This window comes from Periplaneta americana, chromosome 2, assembly GCF_040183065.1.
Source record: "Periplaneta americana isolate PAMFEO1 chromosome 2, P.americana_PAMFEO1_priV1, whole genome shotgun sequence".
In the NCBI taxonomy this organism is placed as follows: domain Eukaryota; kingdom Metazoa; phylum Arthropoda; class Insecta; order Blattodea; family Blattidae; genus Periplaneta; species Periplaneta americana.
In genome coordinates this window covers 18809581-18831343 of record NC_091118.1, presented here as the reverse complement: position 1 = coordinate 18831343, position 21763 = coordinate 18809581, and the positions used below count along the sequence as shown (strand labels likewise).

The window sequence follows — 21763 nt, the reverse complement described above, 5'->3', positions numbered from 1 at the left end:
GAAGCTTCCTGGTGTTGATATGAGTGTTATAGTTAAAACTAAGCTCAGGAAAACTTCAGTCTCTGTATTTACTCGCCTGACGGTGCATGCATATTCAATTGTGTCGACGTTCAAGTTGAAAATCACCCCATTTTAATTTATTAACAAAAAATACCAAACACTCTGTATATAACAAGAATCTCACGTGTCCTTAAGGTATTATTAATGTCTGCATGCATGCGGAGTGTCTCAATTCTAATCTTTCTAACATGTGTGGCTCTTACCATCACAACAAAGAGGGGGTTATGAGGTTCTTTAAGATCTCAGGAGATGACTGGAAACAACCAATAGCATAGTCCTGTGGCTACAACGTGACCGCCGCCATCATTTCCAAGTTCTATCCTGAAGACGGAAGACGGAAGAAGCAGCGGAAGAAAGTGTGAAACTCTTCACACCAATTCGCAAGTACGTACAAAATAAATTTGATTCATAAGGCCGTTTTATATAAAAAAATAAAAAAGAATCTTTCAACAACAAATGCTAAACCAACATGTGAAAATAAAAATTGTTTTATGTAGGCCTAAACCGGATGTATTTTATCGTAACTAATTGTCTTTGATAACGTTAAATGCCCTCTGCTGACTATTTCACTTAAGTAAATCTATGTATTCGTCAATGTATTTTAACAATCTGTTGTCTTCAATCAGAGACATCTATACAGAAATTGTATCGTTTTAAATAAACAATTTTGTTTTACCACTATTGCTTAATATCTTGGAGCAACAGTAACAAATATAAATGACACCCGGGAGGAAATTAAACGCAGAATAAATATGGGAAATGCCTGTTATTATTCGGTTGAGAAGCTTTTGTCATCTAGTCTTGTCAAAAATCTGAAAGTTAGAATTTATAAAACAGTTATATTACCGGTTGTTCTGTATGGTTGTGAAACTTGGACTCTCACTTTGAGAGAGGAACAGAGGTTAAGGGTGTTTGAGAATAAGGTTCTTAGAAAAATATTTGGGGCGAAGAGGGATGAAGTTATAGGAGAATGGAGAAAGTTACACAACGCAGAGCTGCACGCATTGTATTCTTCACCTGACATAATTAGGAACATAAAATCCAGACGTTTGAGATGGGCAGGACATGTAGCACGTATGGGCGAATCCAGAAATGCATATAGAGTGTTAGTTGGGAGGCCGGAGGGAAAAATACCTTTGGGGAGGCCGAGACGTAGGTGGGAAGATAATATTAAAATGGATTTTAGGGAGGTGGGATATGATGGTAGAGACTGGATTAATCTTGCTCAGGATAGGGACTAATGGCGGGCTTATGTGAGGGCGGCAATGAACCTCCGGGTTCCTTAAAAGGCAGTAAGTAAGTAAGTACTATTGCTTGGCAATTGTTTCCTCCTACTCAGATTATTTAGGAGGCCATCGCTGGTTGTTAGATTCATTTTAATATTGATTTATTTAGTAATTCTTGCATTTATTTCATTGCATTCATAATCGAAATCAATATTTTCATTTCTTATTCCTTTGTTAGCACAGTTTACATAAGATCGCTGTCATATTCTAACAAATATTTTTCCTCTTTCGTTAAAATAATACTAGGTCAAACGACCCAATGAAAAATAATATTAATGATTATGATAATGATGATGATATTAATAATAACAATAATAATAATAATAATATACTTTATCTTTGCATTAATTAATTGAAGATCATGAAGACAGAAACCTAGCGATATTACTGTTCTCATCCATAGGAATGATCTTCTTCTTCGTAGGACTTATAGGTAACTCCGTCTTACTTCTTATTTTCATAAGACACAAGGAAATGCGCACCGCTCCCAACTTAATGATACTGAACCTGAACATAACGGACTTTTTGGATCTCTTTATCAACCTCATTCTCGATAACATGGTCTACATTCACGGGTCTTGGGAGTATGGTCTGGGAATGTGCAAGTTGTTTTGGCTCGTGTGTTGTACGATAGATTACGCAACTATTTATTCAATTACAGCTATGTATGTTCACAGGTGTTTAGTAGTGACGTCTCCCGCTTCCAACCGTTCACCACATGGCAAACATCATTTTGCACTTATGATAGGAACCGTCTGGGCAATTTCAATTAGTCTAGCCGCCTATCCAACCTTCAACTCTACTGGGTGTTCAGTTCAAAATGTGTCATGGCTCGCTGTATGCCGCCATGTGGCTAGCCGATGAGCCTAGAGAATTCAATCTTCCTACACATCCGCAGAGGTGTATAACCTAAGAGGTAGAGAAGTTGCCTAGCAAGTACGGCGTTCATTCTGAAGAGTACGTACCGATACGTACGGTAATACCGGTAGTGGCAGGAATGTGAACTGTTTGGAAATACGTACTGTCGGGATATGGGGAGAGGGTTAAGACGATTACTTACGTATTTGTTGACATTAACTTCGACGGTCAACATGGACACGGAGCATTTGATTTGTGTTGTGGAATGTTACCGTACGCAACCGATGATAACAAATACCCTGCGTACGACTTGCCGGCGCAGAACACAGTTCGAAAGAGGTTATGGTAGCACACAGACCGTACAGACCGCCATCTGTTGCTACGACGTTCAAGTTATACCGTACACGTTCTCAAGTTCAGATTGAAGAACGCCTTAAATAATAGGCAACTTCTCTAACATATAAGCTGAAACTCGCTTCAAATCGGTGACCCAACAATAGTGACGTCATGACACACTTTGAAATGAACACCCAGTATTATTACAGATAATGAGTGTAAACTCACTATAGTCTATAATGCAATCTTCAGGATAACGCAATTCATGATCGCCTTCATGATTCCTTTCATTGCAATAACCATTTCCTCTTGTATAATTGCCCGGGTACTGAAGACGGCCATTCCCGGTGAAAGAATTGGTCAAGGAGACGGGAAGAAAGGCACAACGCTGAGTTCCAAAGTAGGCATTGCTCTCACGTTTCTTTTCGAACTTACATATGACACACACAGTATTTTCTTGTGCGTTAACCAATGGTTTACTGTCCCCAGAAAATTAAAAACAACCAAATGAACCGAGATTCGATTCCATGCGTGGCAATGGAATAAATATAATATCTTCCGTTCGTTCTTTCGTTGTCCTGTGATGTCTTTGCGGTGGTCCTACGTCATGCCGATCTCATGACTAGGAGATACGCATTTGTTAATCTCCCTCCCCTACACGCAGTGGAGCGTAAGTCGGACTGAAAGCGAGGTTAGCAGAGTAAGAGAGTAATCACGTAAAATAATACCAGTATGTTCATTTATATACAGAATATCATTTGAAATGTTATTTTAATTTTACGTAGGGCTACTTAGAATCTGCATTGAATTTTATACGTGAAAATACAGAGGATTTCACCATTCTCGTCACTGAATATTCTTTCAAATGTTATTCATTTGTTTTAAGGGCCTCAAAACCTTATTCAAATTAAATCAACGTACTCAAGTACACATCGCGGCAAAAAGAATGGACCGAGTTTTGCTCGTTAGAAATGCAAAGTTCTATCGCGCGATTCACACGCGTAAACGAAATGCAGTTCATTTATTGAAACTCGTCCATCTACAATTTAGTCAACCTTACGAGGTGGGTGTGGTGTAGGGGTAACATGTCTGTTCTCCATGCAATAGGTTGTGAGCTCGTCTCCTGGGATAGTAAAATTATTTATTATTATTTGTGTGCACTCAATATTGGGTCCTTGACGTCTTGTTAGCCCACTTGAGTTATGTGGACATAAAGGAAAAAATTAAGCCCGTGTTTGGTACGTTCCTGGGTAGCTCAGTCGGCAGAGCGTTGCCGCGCTCTGCCAAAGATCCCGGGTTCGATACACGGCCCCGGAACAATTTTTCCCTTAAAATTATTCAGGCAACGTCTGGTCTGTATAAACAAAAGTAAAAGTTGTTTCACTTCCTAAAAAACCGAAAGCACATACTGTAAAAATAAATAAACGTGATATGGACTAAGATCTCTTTCACAAAACACATGCGCCAACTACTACCCTCACTCTGCGCGGCATGGAGTTCACGAGATTATATTTTCTTAATGGAGTTGTTACATGTCTGTAATATTCAAGAGTAATGCCGAAGCAGACTCTTTTATTTGCAGACAGGAGTACTGCTTGGTGGAGAGTTTTTGTTATTTACTAGAGTCACAGCATATGTAGGGTTCGGAGCCATGGTGGGCACCATTTATTAAAAAACGGAGAAAGCAAGGGTTAAAGTTAAGTGAATACCATACTTTAATGAAGATTGACATATTATTTAGTTTGAATGTGTAATCTATACTTTATATTATTTGCTATATGTTTCCATTGAATTATGGTAATAACTTCATTTTAATCCTTATTTTCTACGGTTTTAGTAAATGGCGCTTGGCACATTATGGTTCTGAACCCTTCATATAATGTAAGGGAAGTCGCCACATAAACCTAGCTCTGCGAGACATATGCTAGGGAAATTAGTAATTAAAAAAAATTAAGATTGTCGGAGACTCGAACCTTGATCTAGTACTATTCACTCGTTTTATAGATCCGTAAGCTCTTGAAACTGATAGTACCAGATCAGCATAATACGTGGTTTTACTATTCATATTCCCTTCGACTAAATTTGTATTCATCGATACAAAAATTAGTCAAAAGTGACGCAGCACATTCGGTGAGCACTAGATTGGCCGTGGTAGACCCACTCTTTGGCCTTCTCGTTCTCCCGACCTCACTCCACTTCATTATTATTTGTGAGGCATCTTCGAAGAGTCAGATATACGAGATTCCAATTGAAAGACAGAAGCTCCGTAGCTACTGCCTCTTTACAAGGAATGAATAGTGTCTTTGAACGTGTGAGACCAGCCATGACACGTCGATACAGAGCGTGTATTGAAACAGAAAGCCACACATTCGTACAGTTTTTGTAGGAGCTCACAATAAAAAGTGAAATTTAATCCTTTCGTTCTCAATAATATCAAAACGTTTTGTATTTCTTGTCCTTCACAGGAAGACTACTCAATATTAGTTTCAGATCTAGTGTTATTCAACAAAAAGATCTTTGTATTGGTCTATGCTATTATCCTTAGAAGTTTGAGTACTGAATTTTGTTACATATATAATAGTAATAATTATTATTGCTATTATTATTATTATTATTATTATTATTATTATTATTAGAGTTATTATTTTGTTACTTCATTTTTATTTTCATGATTATTTATATAATAATAATAATAATAATAATAATAATAATAATAATAATAATAATAATAATGTTAATAATAATAATTATCAAAATTGTAATTACGAGGGGGATCCAGGAAATAACGACCGTTTTGTTGTAATAATTAAAACAAAAATACTTATTTGAAAAAACAAAGTCTGTTACATAACTGAAGCTTCCTTTACTTCTCTACATAATCACCACCTACATTTAAACATTTGTCGTATCTGTTCACTAGCTTTAAAATTCCCGTGTTATACTCCTCTGTCGCCAGTTCATTAAGCCAGGTGTTCACTGTCTTCAACTCTTCATCACTTCCAAAACGATCCCAAAAGACAGTAGCCATGACTTTTTGTGTTGAGAGAGTCTGTTTGAATTTTCTCGGTTTCTTGGATGATGAGGGATGATGCCATGACGTGACTGGCGCTTGGTCTCTGAGGTGTTGTGAGACATCCAGGTCTCATCACCAGTCACAATTTGATCAAGAAATGCGTCTCCATCTGTGTGATATCGCATCATGAATGTCAATGCTGAGGCCATTCTCTGAGTTTTGTGTTGGTCACTCAGTTGCCGTGGAACCCATCGTGCACAGATTTTGTGGTACCCAAGATGTTGCGACACAATTTCACCAAGCAAAGAACGAGAAATGTCAGGAAAGGCAATATGCAATTCGTCGAGTGATGTGCGCCTGTCTTGCAAGATTCTGTCGTTCATTTTAGTATTCAGGTCTTCTGTGATGAGTGATGGGCGTCCGGGTCGAGTTTCATCGTGGACACTTGTTCCCCCATTGTTGAACATTTCGCACCATTTTCTCACATTTCTTTCATTCATTACAGTATCACCATACACTTCTTTCAATTGCCGGTAAATTTCTGCAGGTTTCAAATGTCGGGCATTCAAAAATCGAATCACACTCCTCACCTCACAGTCGGCGGGATTATCAATCACGTCGTTCATTTTGAAGTAACACAAAATGCACAATGGCGACTTGTTGCAACCAGTACTCACAACATTATGAGAACACATGTTAAGGAAGCCAGTTGACCTTCAAACAAGTAAGGGGAGTCAGCTGCGCGGCGGGTATGCGCGAACGGTCGTTATTTCCTGGATCCCCCTCGTATTATCATCATACTGTAATTATATTTATTATTATAATAATTATTATTATTCCTTACTCTCTTTCAGGGGAGTGGTAGGATTTTGTTAGTTTACAATTTCTTTACATTGTACTATTGTTGCTGTCTCACACAAATCGAATTATTGTTTTACTTTACAGATATGTCCGTGTTCCTGTTCCATCTACTGGGGCTGCTCAGCTTTCTCGTCTGCGTTCCTACAGAAGCGGTACCGGATGAAGGTGAAGCAACCACGAAGACATTTGTCAACTCTAGCTGCCCTGTAGAAATCATTCATACTGTCAGCCCTTACTGGACTTCAAACTATACAGATGGGGGTGAACTGGAGAAAGCACTGCAAGACATTGTGGAAGTCATAGCCTTACAGGAACAAACTCTGAACTCTCTATTACTGAACGTATCAAACTTCAATCAAACTGAAGAACAAACTGCGATGAACCAGAAAGAAGTCTTCCCTAAACTTATGTCTGATTTGGTGAAGTTGTCGCATGAAGAAGAAGATGTACTCCCTCATCATAATCAAAGCCACTATGATGAGGTTGGAAACAATGATACTGAAGAGTATGAGAAATATCTGCGGATAATACGGGATAAAACACAACACATGGACCATATGGTAAATATACTGGAGATTAATCTGCAGCTCTTTGAACCAGACGTTGGGCTCACTAAAGAAATAAAAAACAATAACACTTCTGAGGTGAATTCTGTGAGGTGCGTCATTGACAAATACAGATCATGTATTAAGTTATTAAATTGCACTATTGAGGACATGAGTGAAGTATTAAACGTAGAGTATTTTCTCGAATTTCGAATGAAATTTCATCTTCTCTGCCACAGATTATGTGACGACGAAACCTTGAATGATCACAATGATGGAAAGAGCAAATCGGACGTGTTGTTCTTAACTATGGGAATTATCTTCTTCATTTTAGGAGTTATAGGAAACAGTGTCTTGCTGCTTATTTTCTCAAGGCACAAGGAGATGCGCACCGCTCCCAACTTAATAATATTAAACTTGACTATAACAGACATGTTGGATCTCTTGTGCAATTTTCTATTATTTTATTTATCTCAGTTTAATGAGTACTTTGTTTTTGGTACTATAATGTGTCACATGTATTTATTGGTGTGTTACACGGTTGTTTATGCCAGCATTTATTCAGTATTAGCCATGTACGTTCAGCGATGTGTAGTCCTGACGCGTATTTCGAACCCTCAAGCCTCCAGCCGTCCAACACGTAGGAAACTCTATTGTGCACTCATGTTAATAATAGTTTGGGTAATTTCAATTATTCTAGCCATCTATCCCCTTGGATATACCATCACAAATAAAGGTTGTGGTACGGACTGGGATAATAGAGATTTTATGAGAACCTTCAGGTTAAGAGAACTAATTCTTATCTTTGTGATTCCTTTCATTGTAATAGCCATTTCGTCTTGTCTAACCGCTCGTGTGCTGAATCGCAGCATTCCCGGTGAAAGCATTGGCCTTGAAGAAGTGAGAAGGGGGAGAGTACTAAGCTCGAAAGTAGTCATTGCTCTCACATTTGTCTTCACTTTTTCCTACGGTACACATAATGTTCTCTTGTGCATTAACGAATATCTTATCGACACCCCCAACAAATTAAGACTGACCATATACATTACTTACATTCTAACCTTTACTGATGCTTGTTTTAACCCCATAGCTTTGTTTGTGACAAGCAGCATATTCAGACGATACATGAAGAAGTATTTATTATTTTGGAAATCCTCGAGTTATGCTAAAATAAATGCTGTCACACATACCGCTAATGCAAGAATTCAAAACACCGGCGTGTGAGAGTTGTACACCCAATATTTTTAAAGGCATTATTTGTGAAATTGGAGAATATTCGTATGAATGATTTTATCTTGACAACATAATGTTATTATCATGCATGACTCATTGCTTTAAGCCTATTGCTGTTGCATACAATGCAATTGTGCTTGTTGTAATTTTAATAGGCTATCTTTCGCACTGTACAGTATATTTTGCATGGCCATTAGCAGCAATTCCTTCATGAAAATTTGTTTTGTTTTGTCTCACTGAGTGTTAAGGGGAGAGGATGATTAAATATGGTGAAAAACGGTGAACTTTCATTTTTCTTTTAAAATATTTTTGGTGTGTGGAAAATTCATTACATAAAATGTAATACAGGTAGGCCTACTCATTTATGGTCTTGTCTGGAGTATTGGATTACGCGGAGATAGAATGATTTGACTGGGAGGGCACACTAGGATGATAAATTAGGCTAATTCACAAATACGAACCAGTACTCTTATCATGAACACGCAAATATGCCTTCAAGCACAAAAAAATACAAATGCATAAATATACATCCACAATGAAAAAATAAACGCTCTGAAACCTATACCTTGCTTGGCTAACAAGGTAACCGTTCCTGGTCGTGTACTTTGAATTTAATGAAAATGCATATTTACGCTACAGTCGCGACGCTGTTATTTCCGGCGTGACTCCTCTTTGCTTACGCCTTAGGCTTTATAACGTCTAGGTAAATAGTATCGTTCACCATTTTTGTTCTTTCTTTGCCGAGCTACCAAACGAGGAATCTATTTGCCGCACCGTTAAATATTATCATGTCGTAGCTCCTATGATAATAAATCAAACGCAACGTAATTGAGCAAATAAATGAGCGGAAAATAATGTCCTCGTGTGCTTTCTGCGAATGCCAACGAAAGAGCCAAAATGGTGGGCGATTATATTACGTAATTATCGAACCTTAGGAAGTGCATAACGTCATCAGCAGCCAATGACAAGACGCACATGTTTAAATGTAGCCGACTTGCAACGTGATTGTCTGCCGGAAATAAGAGCGACGGGACTATAATTTTCGTTCGTTAAGGAACGTGGTGATAGTCGTTCGTTTCGCTTTTTCCTCGTTTAGGAAATATGACTTGAAAATCGACGCTACTTATCCCGCTTCTTGCTTGTTTGATACTAGGAACATAAAATTTTTACTGCATGTTGTGTACACTGTGGTAAACAAAACAGCGCATGGGTTTTATGATTAAATTAATATTTTTGAAATAAAAAACGAAATATTTATTGTGGCAATGGAAAATTTGTATTTTTAAGTATGCAGTGATTATAACAATTATTTCCCTCTCTTATAATAAAGATAAAGGAAAACTGATGCGTCATGTTTTTCTAAATATGCCACTGACTTGCAAAAAAAATCCAATCATTTTACTAAAAGATTGAGCGACACATTACATTTTGAAATACGCAATTTTTCAGAATATTTTTGTTGACAGCCTTCATGTGTTTAAGTGAGGGTGATAAGTGAAATTTCTATTTTCTACATTTTCAGGCTACATCCTTGATTTATTGTACACACAATCACAGTTTGATAGATAATGATGTGGTGCAGTTTCATTCCTGAGTCAATTAGTTTCCGAGTTATTAACAATATATTAACACTACGAACTCATTGCTATTATTAATGAAAAGAGAACTAGTTTATTTATTACAAATAGTAGGAATTAAAAATTCAAATTAACGCAAAAGGAATAGTAATTACCAGGGAACGGATTTATATGGACTAAAAATATATGAAATATGTAAATATATATGTAGTTATTTTTACCAAAATATGGAATTAAATATGGATTTTTACCAAAATATGGAATTAAATATGGACTTAAAATTATAAAAAAATGACTATGTACGTTAAATATTGGTACATTTTAATCAAACTAAACAAAAAATATAATGGACGTACCTTATCTTCCAATGTAGTTTCAACAAAACACAATTTTTATTGTCTGTTACCATAACAATAGGTTACAAACATTTCTTTCAAGTGCTGAAAAGTGAATCTTCTTCTATTGTCTCTGAGGATAGATTTATACTGACTAAAAGAGCGTTCGACGTCACAAGAAGTAACTGGTACATAATTCAATTTCACAATGTCTGCTGGGGATAAGTCCAAGTTAATCTTCACTGTTGATTCACCACTCATCACAGCAACAACCTTTTGTAGTTCTTCATATCCAGGGTTTTTTGAAAGTACAGTGTCCACCTTAGCTCTTACTGCATCTGCAACTTTACCTCTACCACGATTCAGTTGTTCCACAGTACTATTTATAATTTCAAAACTTTCAGATAGTGAAAGGTGCCTATTTTGGAGACTTTTGAGCGTTTTTATGATGCATGAAAATGTATGCTGAATGTGAGCTAAGTCATTCTTCACACTTATGTCACAGGTAACTGTTTTCGCAGTATCAATTGAGACTGCATCTTCAGAGTCCAATGCAAGGAGAACATTGTTAATAGAGTCTATATGTTCGGCATAATATTCAACTGCTTCTAGCCATGTACCCCATCTAGTTAAAATTGGCTTTGGTGGCAATGGAATTTCAGGGTGCATTTCTTTCAACACGTTAACTCTACTGGGAGCTTTGAGAAATACTTTTTTCACTGATGAAATCAACAAATCTACTTTAGGGAAATTGTCTCTGACCACTTCTGCCACACGATGAAATGCATGCGCCACACAAGTAAAATGAGTCAATTTAGGATATACAACAGATAATGCTTGTCCAGCTTTGACCATATAAGGGGCAGCATCGCTAATAAAGAATAACACATTATCGTACATAATACCCTTTGGCCACAGGATACCCATAGCTTCGTTGAACAGTTTAACTATAGTTTTGTTATTGCACTTTTCTAGAACATCACAATGTAAAAGAATTCGTTCAGAATATTGTTCACTTAACAAACCGATAACTACATTACCAACAAGTCTACCTTCTTTGTCGGGAGTCTCATCAATGGAAACCCAAATTGAACTATCTTTAATTTCATCTCTTATCTTCTGTATTGTCTCATCGTAGATGGATGGAGCATACGTCTTCCTAAGTGTTGACTCATCCGGGATTGTATGTTGAGTATATTTTTCAAGGAATTCCCTGAAGACCTTATTCTTTAGTTTGTAGAGAGGAATATCAGCAGAGATGAGAGAACGGCACAGGTCGATGTTAAACTCAGATCTTACATTCGATGTTGTTGGTTGTGTTAAAAACAATTGTCTCTGCTTGGAATTTAGTTGTTTGTTGGCCTGATGTTTACTAGTTGTAATGTGTTGTTGCACCAGGAACTTTTGTGTAGATGATACTGCACACTGACACAAATTACAAAATAATATTTTATTGTCAGTTGATAAACCATCTTCTTTAAATTCTGAAATGTAACTTGTTAGTTTTGATTTTAAATTGACTGAATGACGTACTTTTGGCATATTTACCGTCTTTATAGTATGATTTACAAAACTGAACCTATGTGTACTCTGACTGGCATTTAACTGTTGAGCTGCACAACTGAAGTCTGTTAAAAATTTTAAATTAAATTAATACAGTTTTGTAACTTACTTTCCCATTGTTGATAGGACTGCTAATTTTCAAATAACTCTGATGTTAAAGGGATTACTGAACATGTGTTTAAATCTCTATTGTTGAAATGTATTTTTAAAAGTTAATGGAATTTTGTTTTGTTTTATTGTTAAACCTAATATAATATGGACTGTTTTATATGAAATATGGAAAATATATGGAAATTAACGAAAATATGTACTAAACTCTAAAATATGGAAAAATATGGAAAATAAAAGTAGGATTTTTCAACCCTACACATTGTGAAACATAAAGATAATGCAAAATATAAATTATATTAGCTTTATAAGTAAATATGTATTTACATATAAATCCTTTCCCTGGTAATTACGTTATAAGAGCGGTATATTGACGTTTTCGTGTTCGGGGAAAAGATTGAAAAAGCGAAACGTAGTTGAGCTTTTTTAATTTCCGAGAACATGAAAACAAACATACCGCTCGTGTATCGTACATTATTTTGTGCGAAGATCGTTTATTACATACCTGAAAGACGAATTTCTAATTAGTTGCAATGAAATCTCCATGTGGGTTTCTGTTTAACGACGGTAACTTCGGAAAACCAAAATATCTTTCTTCAACATTGTTGCTATAACATTTTTTCTGTGTTTACTATACTCCAGCAGACCGTGATATACGTCTATCTTTTTTCCCCCAGTCTATAAATGCGAACTTAAAACAAACGGTAAGGTTATGTAATGATTTATTTTTCATTTTAATATTTTAACAATATTATTTATATAACATATTGCAGTAATAACATCGGCATCTGGAATCTTGTTGATTTTTTCACGGCTTCCTTAATGTTATTTGTATCAGGAATGCAATAAGTTTCGTGGAGTAGTAGACTTAACTTAATTTTTGCAAATATTTAAAAACAATAATTAACATGGTTATTTAGGTGAAATTGCAGTGGTAAGTTTCCAATTTATAATTATTACTATGTTAAACGTCTCTAAAAATAATATGTTAAAAGCCTAAAGCAGTAAAATGAATGTCGCGCTTAAGCGGTAAGAAGAGGGAAATTGTTATGTGTGTTACGTTGGGAATACTGAATGTGATATTTCACACTTACCGCGTATTGGTTCTGTGCGGAAAACAAGCAAATACGCACGATCTCGCACAAAAGTATTTTTAATAATAAGCTCACCATAAACTTCAATAATATGTATATATCATTATCGTGATGATCCTCAAACTGTGCTACTTAAATGAGGCAAATTAAAATTCTACTTCCGCATTTTTTTTTTCCTAACAATTTCCCACGCAACTTCATAGCTTGCTTTCTCATGAATTCCGGCCTGGTTGTTGCATTTGATTTGATTTATTGTTGCCTGTATTTAATTTATTTCTATCATAAAACATGCTTAGTTCTGACGATCAGCACCTGCCAAGGGATAGAGTTTTTAAATCGTGGTGATGAATTTTATGTCGAAATTGCGTATACATATAGACGGGCCAGTTCAAAAGGGAAACAACTATACTGCGTTTCAAATTGGAATGATGCAAATTGGAATACAGAGAGACGCAGCAAAAAGTTACCGCACTATGCAGGGTACGTGTTTGTTACGCGCGTGATGTTACGTAGTGTTCACTACTACACTTGTTATTGAACATTATTTGTGTTGTTATTCCACTCGTCACTTAAGGGGAGAGGATGGTATTTTTTTTAACTTTTTTTATTTGGTGTAAAATATTAATTTTTTGTATGTAGAGAGCTCATAGCTGTAGGAACTCAACCAAATATAAATATTTTGAAAAAAAAACTTATTTGGGAGCCCAAATTTGAAAAAAAAATATATACCCAATACAGGATTGTACTAAAACCGATATATCTAAACCGTTTTTAAAGATAGATTCAAACTTTTTTTTAAATATAATTACAAAAGCATGTTCTACAAACTGTCCGTAACAGAATTTTGATATTAGTTCCTATGTTCGTAAAATAAACAATTAAAATTTAATAACAATTTTCTGATTTCCTTTCTTGCAAACAAACGGACGTATTTTTAAAATGAAACCAATTAACAAAATTCTGTTACAGAGAAACGTTTCCTAATAGTCTAAAGAATGTGTGTTCTAAATTTCTTGCATGTATCTTTAATAGTTCAGAAATTATATCCATTTTTGTCTGGCAATGTAACAAAAAAAATGAAGTTACTGGAAACCGATAAAAGCGGGCGTGTGATTTAAAAATCCATAGCGCAGGAAGTTTAAAAATGACGTCTCAACATCCGATAAGAGTACAAATACCCACAAAATGTTATGCAATGCATTCCACACATATCAAAGAGTATTTTAAAGAAAAAAAATTTTTATTTATTTTACCGGAAACAACAATAAAAGTGGGCGAGTGATTTAAAAATCCATAACGCAGGAAGTTTAAAAATGACGTCTCAACATCCGATAAGGGCACAAATACCCACAAAATGTTATGCCATGCATTCCACATATATCACAGAGTATTTTAAAGAATTTTTTTTAATTTACTCATTTTTCACCAAAAAATACCATCCTCTCCCCTTAACACTCCGTACGCTTCCCGATGTCCGCGCACTCCATCCCCACCACTCGGGAATTTTAGGCCTACTGTAATGAAACTGAACGCCCGCCCGTGCTGCTACAGCTTACCCGTGAGTCGAGCAATGGAAGGATGATATAAGATGTATGTGTAGAGACCCGAAGTATAGTATAATATACCTGCATTGTGCCCTAACTATAACCTGCAGAATTTTTTCAGCTTTTTTCCTCATGTCAGTGACTTTTTGTTAAGTATAGAATTATATTGAACTTTAAAAATAAAACAACAAATGTATCAGGACTCAGGATGATATACATACTACGCGACCAAGGCGGGAACCGTTTTGTTTGGTGGCGCTGCGATTCGCTTCACAACACAGGCCGTGCTGTAAAGTCCGCATCAGATGCAAAATGAAGCACATGCCGAACTGCGCTCTTGTTTCATTATTATTAACACGATTTATACAGGTACATCATTTTATTTTTACTAACATTTTTAATATTAATCTGGCTATACCTTTCTATTAACGATTGAAAGAGGAAACACAGTTTGCTACCCCTTCCACGACTGGAGTTCGATGATACTGGCGTAAAATACAAACCTCTTTACTAGGTATAGGAGGGAAGAAAAGTAGTTCAATTATGTAAACTAGGAAATATCACAATTTTAAGTTTGATAATTTTCATTAGGTTTTCGTTTAATCAAAATACAGTACAGTATTACCACTTAGTGTTTTACTCACGAACTGAGCTATCCATTCGGACGTATTAATTATGCAGTGTATATTATACTGTCTACAGCACATTAGCGTACAATATAGAGAATGAAGTTAAATTGAAAAATAATCATAATATGGATATTTAAACACATTTTTGAAAATGGTGGCCGTTCATTTCGATACAGGCGTCAGTTATTTTGTGCATATTATCGCACTATAGACTATTGTACCTAATTCCAATTACCAGTTTCGTCCTTCGTACTAGTAACTCAAGTTGAAATAATTCTATACCTACTCTATAAAAGAGTACCTTACGTACTGTAAATTCAATCTTCACATCTGCCCGATCCGAAAAGATAAAATTACTCAGAAATGCTATCTACTGTCCGTTCAAGTTGTTTTGTCGCAGGGTCGTAGGAAGGGGGGTGAATCACGTGACAGTTAATTACTTAACGGGGCCCTTTTATTTAAGTTACTTTAAACACTTTTATAATATTACGTAGACGTCCAATTCCTAACAGAAATTAATGTTTTCAGAAAAGAGCTAAGACAGCCCAGCTACTATACTTTAGAGAGGGGTAACAGAAGCAGGTGGATGAAACCGGGATGCGACGTAGGCAAACGGACGACAGTACCTGTGCGAAAATATGATTCAATATTGAAAGCTCTTTCGTCACTGGAAAACGCGAACATATTTCTGGAACGTACTATACTCCTAACTCAGTACTGCTTACACGCCTTCGGCTCTGTGTCGTGAACGGTTGGAAGTTTACTAGTAGAAGGGGTGGGAGTGAAGTACATTTAAAAACTCAGATACAATAAAAATTGAAGTAAAAATAAAATGATGTCCCTGTATGTTATATGTTCGTATAACGGATTACTATATCAGAGCGTTCTATTAGATACTTCCTTTTATCTTTACATTTTTTTAATGCAAACCTCATGGATAGTATGAGTTTTTGTAAAGTTTCCTTGCATCCTTTAAAACCTATCTCTCTCACAAAATTTATGCAACTTTCCTAATGTTGGAAGCTCTTTGTAGAGACTATAATATTTATGAACTTCTCTTCTTATGATATACGCTAGGGCTGATTACCTAGTTGGTTTTTTCCGAGGTTTTCCCCAACGGTAAGGTGAATGCCAGGTAATCTATGGCGAATCCTCGACCTCATTTCGCCAAATATCATCTCGCTATCACCAATCTCATCGACACTAAATAACTTCGTAGTTGATACAGCGTCGTTAAATAACCAACTAAAAAAATCTTGTCCGTGTCGTCTAATTCAACCTATTTGCAGGAGGTCGTCTGACTTTGCTTGGTGTTGATATTTCTAAACCCTTGTCCTCACATTCTTTACCTTCCATTCTAATCCTACTAATTGTCTCCTTATTTAACTTCACATCAGCTGTTGTCTTCGACAGAGGTAGGAATAAATAAGATGTCTTTTCTTCATCACAAAACTTTATGGCATTATAAATAATGCTCCGCGCTTGGCTACGAAACACACGTCTCCCTACACGCGGCATTGCGACCAGATTGAAACGCTAGGCACTGGATGTGACGACACTCCAGCAGTAAACATACGTAGCGAGCACGGAGTTCCTCATTCTGTCACGACAGGTCCCGCCTTGGTCGCGTAGTACGTATACAATCCAATTAATATCATCTTGGTTTCAAACTTATAGTACAGTATATACAAAACAAACGGAATTTGGAGTAATTTCAATGATCCTCGGATTTTTCACAGCAACACGAAACTTTAAAAAGTAATTTTTCAAAACTTTAAATTTTGAGTTGTTTCCTTTTTGAACTCGCCCGTCGAATCATATAGGCTACATTGATGATCAAAGAGAAAGCAGCTGCATGTTTTAGAAAAAAAAAATAAATTTTAATGAATTGAATCTTAAAAAATTAAACACTTAACCTTTGATATAGCTATGCCAACGATGCATATTTCCATAATGCTGGTGCACATTTCTTATTTTATCAAGCTAGTAATACATTTTGTCACAGAAAACAACTGACGTTCAGCCCTTCCTCACAAATAAAGTATTGTTCGTTCCATTCCTTATGCAAATAATAATTCCTTGCTTTCTTCGATTCACTTATTTCCCTTGACAGAGACATTTTTTCTTTATCAAGCCATCACTGGGAACTACAAGAGTGAGTGCTTTGTAGTTTGTCAACAACCCCTGCAAGTACAGCTGAAACAGAGGTTGGGCGTTGAGAAATCGCGTTCTACATGTTCTAAACACAGTCTACTATATACAGTCACGAAGCTTGGGATGATTTTTTGCCAACGAGTTGCATTTCTCGCGATAGTTGCTAGCCGCTTGGAGCGCTGTGAGTACTAGGAACAATAGACTTTGTCGTGATCTAATACAGGCCGTAAGGCAGGCCATGTGACTCGCTTAACCCGATCAGTCGAGTTGGTATAGCGCTGGCCTTCTATGCCCAAGGTTGCGGGTTCGAGCCCGAGCCAGGTCGATGGCATTTAAGTGTGCTTAAATGCGACAGGCTCACGTCAGTAGATTTACTGGCATATAAAAGAACTCCTGCGGGACAAAATTCCGGCACATCCGGCGACGCTGATATAACCTCTGCAGTTGCGAGCGTCGTTAAATAAAACATAACATAACATTAACCCGATCACGAAGGGCGGCGTTTCAACCATATAAATTAATTGGAATGCATAAAGAGAAACATATATTTCTCTAAAATGTAGTGTAATTGCATTAATAAAATTTAAAACAATGATTAGGGGACACTTCAGTCATAATTCCTTGCGAGTTAAGGTATAATGTTATGGTTGTGTGAAAATTACGTTGTTCGTATGTGTAATACCTGCCTTTATTTCGATTAGATATTGCGAAATTCTTGTACATTCATTTATGCACGATTCAATAATTTTCAGTTGCACCGCACGAATATTTAGATATGTTGAAATTATAGATTATGTTTACTGCACCAGTTGTCCCTTTCTGTCTAATTTTAGTGGTCTCCAATGCCCTGCCACTACATATGTATGTTATGTCATATGGATATTATAGGTTATGTTTACTATATTTAACTTATATTCCTATATTCGCAATTATACATTATAATTAAACATAATGTCATGAATTACGTCCGTCACATTCTATTTGTCTGTATTTAATACTACAATTGAGTACTAAATTATTGTATTTATCTACTACTTAAGAGACGAAGTAACACAATCGTACGTACATTAATTTCATAGGAGTGGTATGGTAAATTTTCTGTCTACAATTAAGGAAGGTAGATGTGCTAAATCAAAATCACAATATAAATTCGTTTTTATTGAACCTCAAAATAGCTTCCATTCTAAACTTGAAATGTTGACGCGAACAGATTATGTTAACATGTAAAATTCTCTTCACATTAAAATAACACAGTTTTGTAATTATTTCTGCAACAAGAAGTAAACGAAACTTATGGACAAATTACACTAAATAAAGCTTAGCAATGATAAGCAATAAAGTTATAATATAATATTTCACTGAGCTCCATACACTGAAATAGAAAACCCGAACAAAAATTACGCCCTGGTCTAGATCGAAAAAGCATTGACTGTGCCGTATTTCGCATTTTTGTGAAAAGCGATGTAAACTGTGAAATGTTCGTTACCAGTTGTAATAACTGTAAATAGCTAAAATACAATAATATGAATAATAGTATGGGACAAGGAGACGTTTGTAGTACTATAAATTGTAAGAAAAATAGGTTAGAGTTATCCTTCTTCCGAAAGATCCAGGAAGGTGAGTTTATAGAATATAATTATATAGTTTATGAAGATTATATATAAACTTTGTCTATTTCATATTTCAATAGTGGAAGGCGAAAGTACAATACATTTTATCGTCTGCTAGGGAAAGAGTCTGCGATGAGGCGATAGTAGCGATCCTGGTGGTGAGCAACTATCTATGGATGCATCTTTCAACTGTCTATGTTTGCATATTTAGTAAGTATTAAGCTTCGTGACTGTATATAGTAGACTGTGTTCTAAATGTAATACATTTGCCGACCGCTGCATGGGGAGGAAGAGGACTTGGAAGAAACGAAAAACTAAATACCCAGTTTCAATGCAGTCTCTGTTCTAACATTTAATTATATATTTTTATATTTTACAAGCTATATTACATTGTGCGTTAGTAGATGTTTTATTAAATCCACACAAAATGACCACTAACGCTATTCACCTTTCCTGATGCTTCTTTTAACCCGACACATATATCCAATGCACGTAAGAGTTTTATTTAACGACACTTTCAAATGCATAGTTAAATCACCGTTACAAATTAAACGCTTGGGAGAAATGTTGCCTGGAGCTTTCTCTCAAGGACAAGGTTGCTTCACGTGCTCTGAAGTATCTTACCGCTTATTAAAATCCATCATACTCAGCTGGATTTTAAGCCACGGATCTGAGATACAATGACCAGAATATTAACACCGAGACCACTACAGACGATATATTCCGATGATATAAACAAAAAATTGTTTTGGAAATGCTCTAGTAATGATTAAAAAATAACTTCATCACATTCACATTCATGCAGGCCTCATACACCAATTATTGATAACATATATATTCCATTGTAACGTACCTTTAAATTCAAAATATTAAGAATTATTATTATTATTATTATTATTATTATTATTATTATTATTTATTTATACTGGCAGAGTTAAGGCCATAGGGCCTTCTCTTACACTCTACCAGGTCACAAAGTATACAAGTAGTTAAAATTCAACAAAAGTTATAGAACAGAATACTAACATATTACAAAAAAATAATAATAATAGCATAATAAAATCGACACTAAACAACATGAACATAATACCATAATAGAAAAAAGAAAGTAAAATACATTGGAATATAGTGAAAGCAACTCATTTAGTACAAATGGTTAATATGGAAAAACGTAAGGAAGAATATATCAAAATGGAATGTAATAAAACAGTAACAAAAAAGAAAAGAAATACAAAAATTAAATGAAATTCACTATAAAAAGGCTATGATAATAAATTCATCGACTGATAAAGAGAACAAAAAGAGCAAAGGAAAAAAAAATATATAGCCTATATTTTTACAAAACTATGGCAGAGAAAAGGGCTTATAACTGAAAGGAATCTAATTCAAAAAGTGCAATTTTAATTTATTTTTGAAACTAGACAATGTCCGACAGTCTCTCACATGTTGTAGTAGAGAGTTCCAGAGATGAGCTGCAGAGACGGTGAAAGATGAAGAGTAGAAGGATGTTCTGTGTTTAGGAATGGAGAGTGTGATATGGTGTTGTGAGCGAGTATCTATTTCGTGATATGAGGACAAATGTTGAAAACGAGAAGCTAGGTAGCTAGGGTTAGAGGTTTGAAGAATATTGAAGAGTAAAGTGAGAGAGTGAATAGTTCTTCGCTCCTTGAGACGGACCCAGTACAGCATATTTAGTGAAGGTGTGATACGGTCAGATCTACGGACGTTGCAAATAAATCGAACGCATCCATTATGAACACGCTGTAGTCTGTCGTCAGTCTCATGTTAAGGTCAGCGTAGAGAGTGTCCCAGTAATCAAAATGAGGCATCAAGAGCGACTGCACTAAATTCTTCTTGAGATGCAACGGAAGGAAATTTCGAATTCTTTTTAGTGTGTGAATTTTCATAAAAATTATTTTATGCTCGACCATGCCGAAATGCAGTAATTATACACCTGGTAGCAGTCCTTTAATGCATGTCATTAAAGTACACCTACTCATTAAAGTACAGGTGTTCAGCCAATGACAAGTCAGCTTTGTACCGTTATAAACCCGCCAGTATCGATTATTCTCGAATATGCAATCCAAAGAGAATTAGGGAAAAGTCACGGAGGCTGGAAATCTAATACTGTCGCAGAAGGTTATGTTCTGTTACTATAATAATTAGAGTTAATTGTAAATAATATTTAAATAAATTCAATTTGTCATCTCGTTTTTCAATTCTAAATCAATTTTCAGGTTATACCAGAGTAATGTTCATCTTATTCTGTGCCAAAGTCAATGAAATTCGGCCTCGGAAAAAATCAATACTTTCGCGTCTGCGCACATCTCACAATTCAGGTCAGTTCGCACATAACCATAATTTTGAATACTTTCAAGTTAGAAATATGGTCGAGCATAAAAAGTCGTATGAAACTTGCCTATAATGGTAATTAAGACGCTCGTATGAAAATTATGAAACTCGCTTGCGCTCGTTTAATAAGCAGTCATACTTGCGTCTTAATTACTGCCATTATAGGCTCGTTGCATAATGTACTATTACATATGTGTGTGATTTGTGTATTCCAACTTAAGGTTTTGTCCATATAAATTCCTAGATTTTTTTACCCTATCACTGTAAGGGATGATAGTTTCACTCATTTTAACAGGAGATAAGTCACCTGTGTTTAATTTACTTAAAAGTCGTTGATGTCCAATTATAATTACCTGTGATTTCTCTGAGTTCAATTTCAGTCCAAACTTTTTCGTCCATGAAATAATTGATTTTAGGTCATTGTTTACTTCATTTATTGCGTAATTTAGTGCCGATATAGGTGCAGAGGTATATATTTGTAAGTCGTCAGCAAATAGGATATGTCTACAGTGTTTAATAGATTGTGATATGTCATTTATGTACATAAATATATGCTTAAAAATATAGTTTCTATATAATGCTTTTTAATTACTCTATATAGATTC

At 35.6% G+C, this 21763-nt stretch overlaps 1 protein-coding gene across 1 annotated transcript; it reads left to right on the top strand.

The window, feature by feature from the left end:
• Window positions 1–332: 332 nt before the first annotated feature.
• Window positions 333–9855, top strand: LOC138714830 (gastrin-releasing peptide receptor-like). Its single transcript, XM_069847010.1, has 2 exons — window positions 333–444; window positions 6499–9855. The coding sequence occupies exon 2, from the start codon at window positions 6501–6503 to the stop codon at window positions 8181–8183; it is 1683 nt and encodes a 560-aa protein (XP_069703111.1). The 5' UTR covers window positions 333–444; window positions 6499–6500; the 3' UTR covers window positions 8184–9855.
• The last annotated feature ends 11908 nt before the right edge of the window (window positions 9856–21763 follow it).

Bases quoted from the DNA above. Each gene is read 5' to 3' on its own strand.
- LOC138714830 (XM_069847010.1), top strand. From the start codon at position 6,501: ATGTCCGTGTTCCTGTTCCATCTACTGGGGCTGCTCAGCTTTCTCGTC.